Here is a 15,298-nt window from a genome sequence, read left to right as displayed (position 1 = left end):
ACTCTTAATATGCAGAGGACTGTATCAGAAACATAATTTTTTGTTTTTCTTTTCAGATTCTAATTCTACATCATTGGTAATTCCTTAACCAAGAGTTGTTTACCTATTTTGTGAATTACACTTCTCTTGTTTTTCATTATCACTAGTAAATAATGAATAAATATCATCATGAGTCAGTCATTACCAGGTCTATATGGATTAAACATTCACTGAGATATCCCATCTATTTTTAACTATAAATTCATATTACTTTTCAAAGTAAACCATTACTGTTACACCTGTGTTCATGCTTAAATATTATTTTGCATATTATTCAAAGACCCACTTTAAAATTCTTCTTTTAGTCACTATTTAGAACTCTCTTTTCTTCCAATGTGTCAAGAGCATCTATTTTTGCCTCACTGCTAGCACCTACCACTTCTTCCTTATCTGATAATTTTGTGTACCATTTTCCCATGTCCATAGATAGTAATTACCTTGAAGACAGGGACTAACTCATAGGTATATATTTTTAATCACCCTGCAATACCCAAATACACTTCCTTTCACAGAGAAAGTAATACAAATATTGAATGAATAACTCGAGAGTGCCCAAGGAAGCCCCCTCACTTTATCCATGCTTGAGTGAATACTAAATATTTTAAATTAGTTGTGACTAATGGCTTTGATATGGAATGTTTTGACATCCTATATCTTATAAAGAGCTACATTTCAATATTTTTATGTCAAAATTTTATAAGAAGAAGTATACAAACAAATCACATTATAGGAGCTTCTGAATACAAATGTTAAATTCAGAAGAAGAACCAGATAAAGCATATGCATTTTACTTCATATTGGAAGGGATTTATAAGCCTTTATAAAACTAGTAAATTTATTACTACAACTAGAGGATGATCAGTAATTACAGAATTCTAACTCATGGTGTCTACATTTTGTGCTGTAATGATCTAGAATTTAGATTGCATAATTTACTCTGTATATGTCTAGCCATTTAATGGCACAAAACAGTACCATTTAGTATATGACTTGATGAATGTAGGTTTCTGTCTTAGGCTCTGAGTTACTTTTGACATGGGGGCTGCAAGGGCAAAAATAATTAGCAACTTATTTTCAAGCCAGTTGAAAGTGAAAGTATTAACCATAGAGTTGTTACTATACCCCACCTCCTGGGACTCCTAATGAGGAGTCTGACGCCAAGGTGACAAACTAAACCAAGTCAACATGGTGGCTTTGAAAACTGAAGTGAGTGAGTCATGAAAGAGCATCTTATCCCAATATTCTCCTGTTCGTTAGCTTGAAAGTTTTTATGAATGGGTAGGTAAAAACAAACAAACAAACAGAGAAGGAGTACAAGCCAAGCAAACACTAATGGAGAAATAGAAGATCAATTGTGAAAGAGATGCTATGGAGCAGTGGTGGGCAAATCTTTTTCTGTAAAGGGAGAGATAAAAAATATTTTGGCCTTGGTGGGACATAGAATCTCTATGGCAACTACTCAACTCTGCCATTGCAGAGTAAAACAGACATAGACAACATGTCAGTGAATTATTAGCATGTCTGTGTTCTAATAAAATTTTGCTTACAGAGCCTGAAATTTAAATTTCATATAATTTTCATGTGTCATGAAATATTATTTTTCCTTTTATTTTTTTAACCATTGGAAAAAAAACAAAAACAAACATTCCAAGCTTGCAAGGCCATACAAAAACAGGCAGTATGCTGGATTTGGCACATGACTCATAGTTTCCTGCTCCTTGCTATGGTTGCTAGTTTTATTATATATGACTATAGTGCAATGGGACCAGTCCTTTCAATTGCTTTGTTCCATTATAACTTCATTTTTGTTATTGTTAATTTAATCATATTCTATTCACTAGTGTAACTTGGTATTTGAATGGACTTTTAAGAGATAGGAAAACCACAGATTTAATTCATATGACATCATTTTTAAAATGAGAGAATAAAGTAGAAAACTTTCCATTAAAATAAATATTGTGAAGGGGCACCTGGGTGGCTCAGTTGGTTAAGTGTCTGACTCTTGGTTTTGGCTCAGGTCATGATCTCATGGGTTGTGAGATGGAGCCCTGCATTGGACTCTGTGCTCAGCAGGGAGTCTGCCTGAAGATTCTCTCCCTCTGCCCTTCCCTCCATGGACACACACACACAGACTCTCTCTCAAATAAATAAATAAATCTTTGAAAAAAATAAAAGAAGTAAAATAATATAATCATTGTGAAAAATATGGGTTATCTATCAGGGAAATTGAGACAATATTTCATTTTTTTTTCTGTACTTTCCCATATTAAAATGACCAATATTCTATTACAATTAATAGTTTTATGTGTAATTAATCCTAAAATTATAAAATAACTGATCTTATCATCATATAACAATTTTCTATGAAAAATTTTATACGTGTGAACCTCTGATTACGTACCACTAGGTTTCCAATGACCATGACCATCATGTACACAATAAGGCACATGGCTTGACCAGCGACCTCCATACAGTCCCACATGGTCTCTATCCACTCTCCACACAGCACGCGGAACACAATCAGGAAGGAGTGGAAGAAGTCATTCATGTGCCATCGTGGGAGTGTACAGTCTTCATTGATCTTGCAGACACATTCTTTGTAGTTCTTGCCAAACAGCTGCATGCCGACCACAGCAAAAATGAAGACGATGATGGCCAGCACCAAGGTGAGGTTACCCAGAGCACCCACTGAGTTGCCAATGATCTTTATCAGCATATTCAGTGTTGGCCAAGACTTTGCCAGTTTGAAAACTCGAAGCTGAAAGGAAACACAAAGGTTAATATTAATTATTAAGAAAAGTGTTCAATGTTTCAAATCCCGAGTTCTGTCCCAAATTTTAAATTCTAAAATATTATCATTATTACCCAGCTGAAATTAATTATTTCTATTTTTTTCCTGTCAGCTACTTTCAATATTCCTGTTATTTTGTTATACTTGCCACAATATAATCACCATACATATTTTTGAAGGAAGTTCAGGATTACTATAAAAGCCTCTTACTATGGTTTCAGATATGATTCCCTTTAGAATTGATAATTTATCCTTAATTCTCTTTTCTGATACTTTAAATTTTTTTAATTTAAATGTAGTCTGATACTTTTATCTACTTTTTCATGCTGACATAGGATAAAGCCCAACATGTTAGAGAAAAATGCTTTAAGTCTTTACATTTCTATATTTTTGATATCAGACAACAATCATTTTGGGGACAATAATTTGATCTTTAGTTATCAAACCCACAAAGTAATGAACATATGTAGGAATTGAAATTCTGTAAACCATAAGCTTCTTACTGTGAAATAAATTACTGCGTACTGGCAAAGAAATATTTTCTTTACCCACTTCTATTATACTAGTTTATACAACTGAATATGTCTTCCAGATCCTAAAATTAATTCAATTACGACTGACCATGTTTTCAAGATGCTAAAATAAGAACATCCCTGTCATTTTTGAACTCTTTAAGAACTTTTGTGATGGAACGAAATTGATTATACTAGATATAAGACGTAATCTTGTCTTTTGAGTCAATCCTCCAAAAGACTTAAATAATAATGCAGAGCCTTAGAAACACCCTTTTATACACAGAATATAATGGTAAGTTTGGTCTATATTTACCAGTCTGAATGATCGCAGAACTGACAGTCCTTCCACATCTGCTAGGAAAAGCTCCACTAAACTTAAAGTCACAATAAGGCTGTCAAAAATGTTCCATCCTATTTGGAAATACTCATATGGATCCATGGCAATTAGTTTTAAAACCATTTCAGCTGCAAAGATCCCAGTGAAGACCTAAAGGAGAAATACAATGTTTTTTTCTGGTATTACTAGAAGTATAGAATCAAAGTAATGATGATTATGACTCTTTGTTTAGCATCACTGTGCTTCAGGCAATGCACCAGATCCTCTACAAATGTATGTTATTATCTCATTTAATCCCATAAATCTGGTGACTATTTCTATAGCTGTAATACAAGTATTACAGGGATAAAAAGCTCTAAGTTTCCTGTCTACCCTCTTCATCTTTAGACAGCATTTTAGAAAAGCATATTAAAATTCCACATAAATAGGGGCACCTGGGTGGCGCAGTTGTTAAGTGTATGACTTGGGTTTGGCTTGGGTGGTGATCTCAAGGTTGTGAGATCAAGCTCCGAGTTGGGATCCGTGCTCAGTGTGGAGTCTGCTTGAGATTCTCCCTCTCCCTCTGCCCCTCTCTTTCTCTCTCTCAAATAAATAAATCTTTAAAAAAATTCTACATAAATAAAACCATGACAATTAACACAGTCACTTTTTTCAAAAAAAAATTATATGGGTCAATAAGTTATTCTGGAAGAAAATGAAAAGGAAATATAGATTGATACTGAAATTTTGAGCCAGTCTTTTCGTCTGGTCTAACTACTCTTAGGGAAATAGAGAATATGTTGACTCACTCTTTAAAGATTTATCAGTAGAAGAGGAAAAAGTATTTAATTGATACAGTGGAAGCTAAAGTAAGACCTCTAAAGCTTTGACACAAAAGTGCATCACAAAACATCATTAATTCATGACATCGGTATTAAAGGACTGACTTAAAAAGACAACAGTGAAGGACTTGTTTGTGAATCATTTAGGTTTGATTTGACTCAAAGAAGCTGATCAAAGAAGGCTCAAAGGGAAATGGTGAAGTCTATAAGTGCTGAGTCAATTTAAAAATAATGCAGCATCAAGAAGATAAGCAGAGTACCCACACTTAGGGTTGTGGCAAGAGATAAGAAACACGATAAATTCTTTTGGGCTTCACAGTGATGCAGTCAACTCAGCAAGAAGGTACTGATTTTCATGATCTGTACTTCCACCAACAATTAGAAACTAGATAGTCCTGTCTTTTTTTTTTCAATTTAAATTTTGTTAGTAGCAAACAGTGCAATATTGGTTTCTAGAGTAGAATTCAGACTCATCACTTACATACAACACCCAGTGCTCATCACAACAAGTGCCCTCTTTAATACCCATCACCTGTCTAGTCCTGTCTTTTTCAAAGAGAAATCGAAGGCAAGAAGAATGCTACCTCAAAAAGCACATGGGGTACATACATCTTAACTGAAAAAATGTGGGAGAGAAGAATGACTCAGAAACAAACTCTTTGGCTTCAAAATCAATTGTTTTGGGATCTAGGCAAAAGTAAAATTATCTTACACAGACATTCACAAAGACATCCAGAGTTATTGAAAATTTATGGAGAGTCATAAACTAGGATTCTTTGGCCATGAAATAGAACTTCTGCCTGCTACACGCAGATTCTCAGAAACTAACACTTGTCATTTGCCCTAAGGCATTAATTAAGCCAAAATGTGACCAGCACTGCACATTTAAGAGATCACTCTGGCACCCATTTTCCTAATAGGATCCTCTGTCTTCTTGAAGCCTACAGATCCCTTGAGTGTCCTTGTGTCTTCTGTGTCCATTCCTCCCATTTTGGTTTCTTCGTATCCTTATTCTTAAGGCTTCTTTCTGCTAACTGATTTAAAGCATGATGATGATAATAATAACAGTAACAATAGGTTTAATTTGTTAATGACTTATGATATGCCTGACTAATAAGTAGAAAGCATTTAATCCTCTCAACAATATGATAAATGAAGTGCTATTATTATATTATAAATAATGAATTATTTTTCTTATTTTATAAATGATGTATTATAATTATTTTATAAATGAGAAAATTAAAGATTATAGAGATTAACACATTTGCCAAAGGTCATATAACCAGTAAGAGGCAGAATCAGAATTCAAATCCAAGACTTTGGGACTTCAAAGGCCCAGACACCTCACTTTTATGTCAAAATAAACCATGCATAATTTTTCTGAAAATATGTAGAGAACTCTTAAGGAAGCAGCAATGTAATTATAAAATGGGTAAGAAAGTATCAAATTTTCAGAGTGTTGCTTTAAAGAGACACGGCAGCAGGAAAAAAAAAAACAAAAACAAAACCCACACACTATAAACTCCCAAGATGGTGACCTTTGGAAATAGTATTGTTATAGATCTCTATACTTCTGCAAAGTTATTTTAAAATAGTATCACCAGAAACTTGACTTTGTACAATGATTCATATTGTGAATTCTGGATATGGATAATTATGTAGCTACATACCCATCTGACTTAAAGAAAAGAAATGACAATCATGACAACCAAAGAGAAGATTTATGGGTACATAATACACATTGAGAAACTCACCAAATTTCCCACAGTGAGTACATTTTTGAATTCATCAGTCATTGGGTGATGCTCCATAGCCATAAACATTGTGTTTAAAACTATGCAAATGGTAATAGCAAGATCTACAAAAGGATCCATTACAATAAAATAGACAAGCTTTTTGAATTTTATCCAATATGGAGAACAATTCCAGATCAAGAATGTGTGTGCAAATCTGTACCACCAAGGTGGACATCTTTGTCTGGACTCTTCAAGTTCTGGGGAAAGAAACCAACAGAGAACATGAAGCCAATCATTTGTTTATTTTCTTCCTAACCAGGTACGGTACAAATCAGCAGTACACTTTAACACTGAAAAAAGTTTTCTGTTTAGACTTTGCAAATTTAACAGTACTTCTTCTATGAAAGCATAGCATATTACATAAAAATCTTATATCAGAATGTTCATTTTACTAGAGCAAGCATAAGTTAGGGGAAGGCAGTGAAATTAATGACTCAAAGCAGATATGGGCAACTCCCAGAGAAACATACACCTAACATGTGATGGGAAACAGGAGAATCTATGGAGAAATATATATTTTCCACCAATATATATCCTTTCATAGGTGAAAACAATCTCAGAACCAAGAGACTAGAAATAATTTATGGAGTGACTCATTCAATAGATATGTCATACCATGAGCCCTTTTATTTCTCACCATTAAGTTTAGGAGGTGGGTGGAAGCTTTGTCTGAGGCCATCATGGAATGTGTGGGTATGAGGTAGTAACCCATGGACAAGGTGGGACCTGGGGCATATTGTAGGGGGAGAGGGTGGGAGCCAGCACATTTTAAAAGTTGCCACCCTTAACTCTCTTCTCAATGCATCTCAAGGTCTAACCACTATTGTTCCCATTATGCTCTCTAAATTGCTTTCTCTAATGCCTTTTCATCATATTCTGAACAGATGTTACATCACATATTACCATTTTATAATTTCATTGAATGTGCTCAGAGGCAGCAATTTATAGACATCTGGAAGTATGTATTTTTTTTTTTGCATATTAGAATGATGATAAATTCAGAGAGATTAGTTTAAGTTTCTAAGACTATATAGTGAGAACCACCCAGCCCTGGGTTAACCTAGATTTCTTCATTAATTACCATTAAGCTATTTATCTTTGAAAAGTCCTATCATCCAATGTCTTTAATCACAAAAAAAAACTTTATCAATTTTTTGAGCACATAAAGACCATTCTATTAGTGTCCATTGATTATCTTTACTATTGTTTATAACCATTTTTTATTCTTTGAATTCTTCCTAAGAATTTTATATACCTATTTAAGGCTGACCAGGATTTATCTAAATTCTGTTTAAAAATCTGTATGGGTAAGAGGGTATTATTACATACCTTCTACAGTGTTTGTTAATATGCTTACTCTACTCATTGCTCTTTGTCTCAGATTGGGATCATTCAACATATCTTCAGAAAGAAGGTAAGAACTGGAACGTCTTTTCTTATGTATTTGATTGGTTGTACCCTGAAAGAAAAAAGATGATTAATTAAAGTTCTAAGAATAGAATTCTTATAAATTATATGTGTAGAATAAAATCTTGCTTAGGTAGCTGTAGTGATTAAATAAAAGTAGAGACTAGGTTGCTGGGTTGGAATCATAGCTCTGCTACTTACTGGGTATGTATCATTGGAGGGTTACTTAACTCCTGTCTCAGTTCCATCACTGGTAAAATGGGGATAACCATAGTACTTGCCTCATATTCTTGCTTTGAGGATGAAAAGAATTAATGCTTAGGAAAATAAAAAATAAAACAAGTTGCTTTTATTGTTATAATCACTTTCATCATCTATCTTTCTGGGTCTTGAATTTATTCAGATAGTTTTACCATGTAAGAGTCCTACATGAGAACAGCTAGACATGTGTTGCAGTGATGTGTGTTAAAGGGGCAGAATCCTGGTATTCTCTGATAAATTTCTGTAATTATTCTTTGTTGAGGTAACAGCATTAAATGGCGGCGACTGTAATGTTTGCCTCATGAATTGCTCTGAGTATATGATGATAAATGACTCAGTTTGAAAAGGACAATGGAGACTGACGGGAACTGTAGCAAAATGGAGAATGTAAGCTCCATCTAAAGGAGGTGACCACTTTCCGCTCTAAAGGATTGCTGCCATGCAGGACTATGAGCTCAGGCTTACCAGGTACACTTATTTTTGTGTGAAAACGTCTTGTTTTTAAATCTTGGCAACTAATTCAAAGTTAAAACACTGTGCTGGTTCAGTGCAGGCCAATAATACATACACACACATACCACTCACACACATATACACACAAACAACTATACAACTCTATATGTATCACCTATCTATCTGCTTAGGTGTGGTATGTGTGTATGTATAAATATACACACACACCACTTTACAAACATATAGATATAGTTCTAGAGTTTTAAAGTTGTATAGTTGTTTAGATACAGTTATATATGTGTGTATATTACAACATGGACACATGGGCATAAATATATGCTTGTGTGTCTGTATGTGTATGTGCACAGACATACATGCACACATATCTGAAGGTGACTTTTTGTAGAGCTCTATTAGATCCAATCTCTAATTTACTGACTTTCCAGAAAAGGCAATTTTTCTCCAAGTCAAACAAGGATAACAGATTCTTTTTCATGTACACGTTTTAGTTGTCAAAGTTATATTATTTATCATGCAGTTTTTTCATCTAAACTGAACATTTTGCCACACTATTATGTTTATTGCATTTCTGTTGAATCCTAGAGTATCTACTAACTCCTCTAGTTTTGCAGTTTGTTTCAGGATTTATGGTAATACTGATTTTCCTATGGTAAAAGTAAAGTCTTAAATAAAATAAAAACATTTCATTTAAAGATATGAAATAATATCCAAATTTGATATAAATTCTGTATTTCACAGGTAATAGATCACTGAAAAGAAAAACACAGCAAAGATCTGATTCCATAGAAATTTAACATGCTCACTTGATACGGAAAAATATCTTGGCAGAAGGGCTGAAGCAGTGTCATGCAAGCACAGAGGTCACACGTTACCTAAAAGCACATGCATTCATTCCAACTGAAATGTTTGTGGCCATGACTTTGATGGAACTTTATTCTCACTAAAAATACTATGTTGTCTGAAAATATGAATATATGAATAAGGAACATGAGTTCAAAGGTTGTTAGGTTAGTCAAAACCCCTGCTGATATTTGGTCATGCAATATAACATGGTGAGTAGTCTAAAGAGGTAACCTAGAAACTCCAGAAACCAGAAAGATCTCTTTCAAGCCTAATCAGACTCTTTTTCTAACCACTCAATTACTCCTAAACTCTTGAAATTATTGCTTTGGACTGGTTGTTTTGTTTTTGCTTTTATGTGTATATGTTTGTATTAATGTATGCAGTTTGGATATTATATTTTTATTCATAGACTCCAGACAAAAGAGGGTTTTTTTTTTTTTTTGGAAATTTAATGAAATGAAATGAAATTTTCATTTATGTACGGGGGAAAAAGCGCAACTATTCTAAATTATTTCTAAGTTCAGAAGCCTAACACACACTGGAGAGAGAGCAAAGGTGTGGTGGGTTAAGAGCATAAGCTCTGAAACAGAGGGCCTCTCTTTGAACTTCAGGACTACTGTTTATTAGCTGAGTGAACTTGAACAAGCTGCTTTAGTTCTCCGAGCCTCAGGTTTCCTCTTTGTAAAACAGGGATAATAATATATCACCTTATAGGGCCATTGTAAATACTAAACACACGTTTGCTATTATTATTACTAATTTAAAAACTCAAGATTCCCTGCACAAGGAATAAACAGTATCTTGACAAAGATAGCAGGAGGTGGCAACTAATCCAAACTTCCTTACAGAAATGGGACCTATTATCAGTGAAGGAGATCAGCATTAGCAATGCATTTCCTGTGCTGACATATATGTATATATCTTTTATACATTGTTTTCTAAAGGAATGGTTTATAATATTCAAGTATAATTTCAACAGATAAGTTCCTTTTTTAAAAAATGGAGTTTTAAATATCTTTGCATTAGATGTCTACAGCATATGGGATGAGAATTCCACGAATGAGTTAAAGGTGTATTTCTACAGTAGAGGTATTGCAAGACACAGAGCCATTCACAGGACCAAAGAAGGCCCCTCTAGCAGAGAGACTGACTGATGCAAGAATAAGGGTGGAGCCATGCCTGAGCTATTTTAAAACGTCCTTACGCTGTCATCAGAAGTTGCCTTATCTATTATCACCTCTGGCAGAAGCTGTCCATTGGGGAGCATGAGGGCTGAGGGTCCATCAACCAGGGAGACCACACCATTGCAGTCCACGGCACTGTGCATCTTCCCATTCACTGGCAGCACTGGGGGAGACCTACTGGCTTGGCTGATGTTACTGCTGCGCCGCTCCCGAGGTCTGTGGGGCACAAACAGCGAGCCCCTCCTGCTTTCGCTGTCTCCAAAAATGCTATGCTCATCATCGGCAAATTCAGTCTCCGATCCAACATCTTTCCCTCGACCTTTGAAACTAAAAAGGCTTGTTCTGCTGCTGCGCCTTCCAGAAAACAAGGAGCCTCGAATGCTGAGCGGTGACTGCAGAAAAGAGAAAAGATGACATTTATCTGCTGAAGCACCTAAGAGTAGAAGCGCACAGAACTGCCACGGACCCCACTGAGCTGAGGCCAGGTGGCCTTGTGCTGGTTTAAAAGAAGCGTATTTAAAAATAAAGGAATTTGGCAGCAAGATAAACTCCTCCAAATCAGGGATGAAAAGACTGGATGAATCCATCCTTTCAGGACCAGGTAAATTATTTATTGCCACACAGGTCTTTCCTACTCTGTCTGGCCTAGAGTGACATCTCCATTCTCTCCATTGTTTCTATCCCATTCATCTTGCTACAAAGAACATATCACTTTTAAAAAAACTGTTGGTATTAATACCTGTTATTTAGCTTTTCATGTATCAATCCCCAAGTTCCAGAAGTAACTGAAACTTTCTCGAGGCCAAAGGCCACGCTGTATGCTTCTTTGCCTTCCATTGCTTGCAATTCCACTTTACATATTGGAAGCTCAGTCATGGCCAGGATAAACTGTGTCCATAAACCAAACTGAATGTTTATTCTTTGGAAGTACCTAATTTAATACATGTTAGTGCTTCCTATGTAAAGGACAAAGTGGCAGGCACTCTGAATAATGGAAAGTGAGTAGAACCAAGTCTCTGCCTTAAAACAAGCTTGGATTGCTCTTGTCCTATTTCCTTTTATTGATATCACATGTATTCAAGTTCAGTCTCCCCAGCTAAATGATAACATCTTTGAGGGCAGGGGCTCTACCTTTTATTTCTATGTCCATTTGGCAGCATCTTACACACTTAAGTAGTAGACATTTTCAATGTAGACATAAATGAGAAGGATAGTAATTTCTAAGCAGGGCACCAAAGGGCAGATTGGAGAAGGGAGAGGGCAGAGGCAAATGTGCAGGGCAAGCGGCATCTGAGCTAATGAAGGAAGAACAGGTGCAACTACACCAGGTGGAAAACAAAGAAGAAAATCATCCCACTTAGAGAACACCACACGTACTAAGTAATAAAGGTACAGGGCGTGTCGGTAGGAGTGAACGATCATGGTGGACTGAGGGTATGTGAAGGTAAAGAAAGGGGGGAAATGAGGCTGAAGCCAGTCCATAACGTGGATAAGATGTGGGTCTTGTTCTGCAGACGGTGATTAACACAGTCGCGATTTATTTTTGGGTTTTGTCTTGTTTCTTAAAGTTGAACCAAGGCACAGCTTTGGTTTAGAAAAATGATTTGGGAAGGTTGTGTGATAGAACACAAAGAAATGTGGAGGAGAATAGAAGCAATTGTTCTTCTTGGAGGTCTGTAGGCAGGGAAATCTGAGATATGGAGGTTTCCGTGGAAAGAGAGGGAAAAAAGCAAGAGAAATTTTACACAAGCAGAAATAACAGACTGTGTGACTAGATGTTAGTAGCTGAAGCAGTTGGGGGTGGGGACTGTCCAGGTGTCTCCAAACTTTTCCAGCTTGGGTGACTGATATTTAGGCAGTACCATGACTTACAGTGGTGAAGAAAAGTGGAGAAACTAATCTAAGGTTAGTTTTTAACCAATGAGGCATTAAGAAATACAGACTAGATAAAAAGGTAAAAGTTAATATATAGTGTAAATAATTTTTTCATTTCTACAACAGTTCTCATGAATACTTTGTTTTTAAAATTTGTTTATCGGAGAAGATAATATGACAATGCTGAAACTATCAGCTCCTTCAAAAATGGTCAAACTTCAATGGAAAACTATGGACATCTACGTTCTTTCCATAAATGCCCAATGATCAATACGTTTTTACCCAAAAACATACTGATGAAGTCATTCACTCTCCTCTCCTGAGATCCCATCCTTCAAAATAAAACATTTTTCTCTATAATCCTACCCCTGGCCATATGCATTCGATAGGTGCAGGGGTACCTGATTAGGGGTAGACAGTCTCTTTTCACGTGCTTGTCTATGACCTTCAACACCAAGGTGGAAATTTTGTCTCCTGATACTCTCCTCTGACTCTGATTTGGACAACTTCTCATTGTCTCCCTTTTCTTCCCCACTGGAAAGCTTCTTTTGATTCCTTTTCTTTCTTCTGTTTCTTCTTTCTTTAGCACTTTTAGAGCTCAGTTTGGATGTTTCAGAGGAACTCTCAGAGAAACCCATCATTCTGCTTCTCCCAATACTTGTGTATTCAGCTGCTGCAATTGCAATTGCCTGTTGGACCAAGAGGCCACACATACAGTAAGCCATTTCCAAAGTCTGGGAAACCCTATGATGGGGCACCTCTCTGCCATGAATGTAATTACACTATGCACATAATCATGTCCCTTGTACATGAAGTGATGCCGTTTTCTTTGCACTATGACCAGAGAGCTTACAGAGCACTCTTGCTTTGTAATAAAGCCCCATTTTACTTTGGAATTAAGCTATTACACACTATTACTATATTTATAGTAAAACAATTTAAAATAGTATATATGAAGGTTTTACTAGGTAATTTTGGAACATAAAACTCACATAAATCATACAATAAGAAAATGTGTACATCTCATTCAGGTAGTTAATTCAATATTATCAATAGAGTCAGATACTCAGTTTAATGAAGATTGAATTGTCTGAAAATGAAAATGAATTATTACAAAATACATCTCAAGAAAATAAGGGACTTCTAAGGGTTTCCTATTAAATTCCTGGGATGACCTAGTGTTAACCCTTTATTAAAAAATTATGTTTTTACTATTAAAACAATCCTTGTAAAAATTTGAAAAATAAGGACATAGTGAATTAAAATTAAGAATCACTCATAGTCTTACATCCTGGAAATAATTGGTGTTAATATTTCTTCCAATCTTTATATGTAATTTTTAAATGGTTTGCATATTATACTAAATTTTGTATCTTACTACTAATACATTATATTAACATTTCACTGTTATAATATTCTTAAAACACATAATTTTATGGCTGAGTAATACTCTGAGACACAAAAATATCATAATTCTATTAACCATTTTTTAATTTTAAAAAATTAAATGCTTTCTGATTTTTAATATTTCCAGATACTGCACTGAACATCTTTCTGCATTAAAGTTCTCTGCATGACAGATTACTACCTTCCCCCTAATGAGTTAGATACTTTGAAGATATTTAACTAGTTGAACCATCAAATAAATTTTAAACTCTTGCAGAATATTTAAATTTGTGTTCTCTTAGTACAAACCTTCTCAAACTTCTCTACTGAAGTGCCCCTCTGGAGAGGAGAATAAGGGAGAATCCTCAAGAGTTTGTGTCTTCGCCTAAAGTGGCCACAACCATAAGTATAGGTTTTCTTAACAGCTCATGTTTTTTATTTTGAAAGTGCCTGCCACATTAACAAAAATCGATGCACATTTTGCTTTCTACCCCATAGCGTATCTGTTAACTTAAACATATAAATAATTTTCCCTAAATTCTGTACACAACTGTTACTCTGGTGAAACATACCATACCTGTTCTGGGACTTTGCATAATGTTATGCATACTGAGGCATCATGGATAACAGGTTTAGGAGGAATGGCTTAGAACATTCTCTGTGCTGGAATGAGCTGGTTATGGGGAAAGGTACAATGGGACACATGCCGATTCTTTTTTTTTTCCTCCTTAAATTTTTTATTGTTATGTTAATCACCACACATTACATCATTAGTTTTTGATGTAGTGTTCCATGATACATTGTTTGTGCATAACACCCAGTGCTCTACGCAGAACGTGCCCTCCTTAATACCCATCACCAGGTTAACCCATCCCCCCACACCCCTCCCCTCTATAACCCTCAAGTTTGTTTTTCAGCGACGATGGACTCTGCCGATTCTAACTCAAACTAAAATTGGTTCCTTTGACCACACCAGAATGAAAATTCTGTTTATATTTAAAAATCCAGTAAGGAAAATCTCCCTGGGGAAGGCCACAGAGCCTCTTTGGACTTTGATTTCTAGGAAGAATTTTAAACCAAATAATAATACCTCAGCTTCTTCTTGCTCTTTTTTAAGACGATCTAACATCTGCTGAAATTCTAACTCCTTTTGCTTCGCTTCCTCAATGTTTGCCTGGTTCTGTTCTTCATAGGCCATGGCAACCACAGCAAGGATCAAGTTTATTAGGTAAAAGGAGCCCAGAAAAATCACCACAACAAAGAAGATCATGTAGGTTTTCCCAGCAGCACGCAGTGTCTAGGGAAAAATGGAAATCATTATTTTAGGAACACAAAGATCTTTGGAAAATTATTTCAACTTGAATGGCATATTAGGCATGAAGAAGGTGGGGAGGTTTGGTATAATCCCATGTTATCAAAAATATAAAGGAATAAAGTTATACCTCTAAAGAAAACAAACACTTTTTCAATACAAAGGATGTAGCCATCTATTTAAACTTATATTAAAATTAGGTACGGTTCTTCACTATTTTTAAGACTAATAATCCTGATTTTTTTTTTTTACCCATA

General features: G+C 35.3%; 1 protein-coding gene across 3 annotated transcripts in view; it reads right to left on the bottom strand.

Moving 5' to 3' along the window:
- The window catches only part of SCN9A (sodium voltage-gated channel alpha subunit 9), a 94,833-nt gene that overhangs the window by 61,656 nt on the left and 17,879 nt on the right, over positions 1–15,298 (bottom strand). For 2 of the 3 annotated variants that reach the window (XM_028123006.2, XM_028123012.2), the window contains exons 9-15: positions 14,820–15,026; positions 12,745–13,032; positions 10,522–10,860; positions 7,629–7,758; positions 6,258–6,496; positions 3,659–3,832; positions 2,441–2,797 (exon numbers count right to left, since the gene is read on the bottom strand). In XM_028123006.2, the coding sequence (XP_027978807.2) occupies positions 2,441–2,797; positions 3,659–3,832; positions 6,258–6,496; positions 7,629–7,758; positions 10,522–10,860; positions 12,745–13,032; positions 14,820–15,026 (1,734 nt within the window). Of the gene's footprint in view, positions 1–2,440; positions 2,798–3,658; positions 3,833–6,257; positions 6,497–7,628; positions 7,759–10,488; positions 10,861–12,744; positions 13,033–14,819; positions 15,027–15,298 lie in introns of all 3 variants that reach the window. The other variant, XM_028123003.2, reaches the window with a different exon arrangement.

The sequence above is a fragment of the Eumetopias jubatus genome, unplaced genomic scaffold (assembly GCF_037043125.1).
Source record: "Eumetopias jubatus isolate StellerSeaLion01/CBP00866 unplaced genomic scaffold, mEumJub1_p1.0 scaffold_3, whole genome shotgun sequence".
NCBI lineage: Eukaryota > Metazoa > Chordata > Mammalia > Carnivora > Otariidae > Eumetopias > Eumetopias jubatus.
This window is presented reverse-complemented; position numbering and strand designations above follow the sequence as displayed.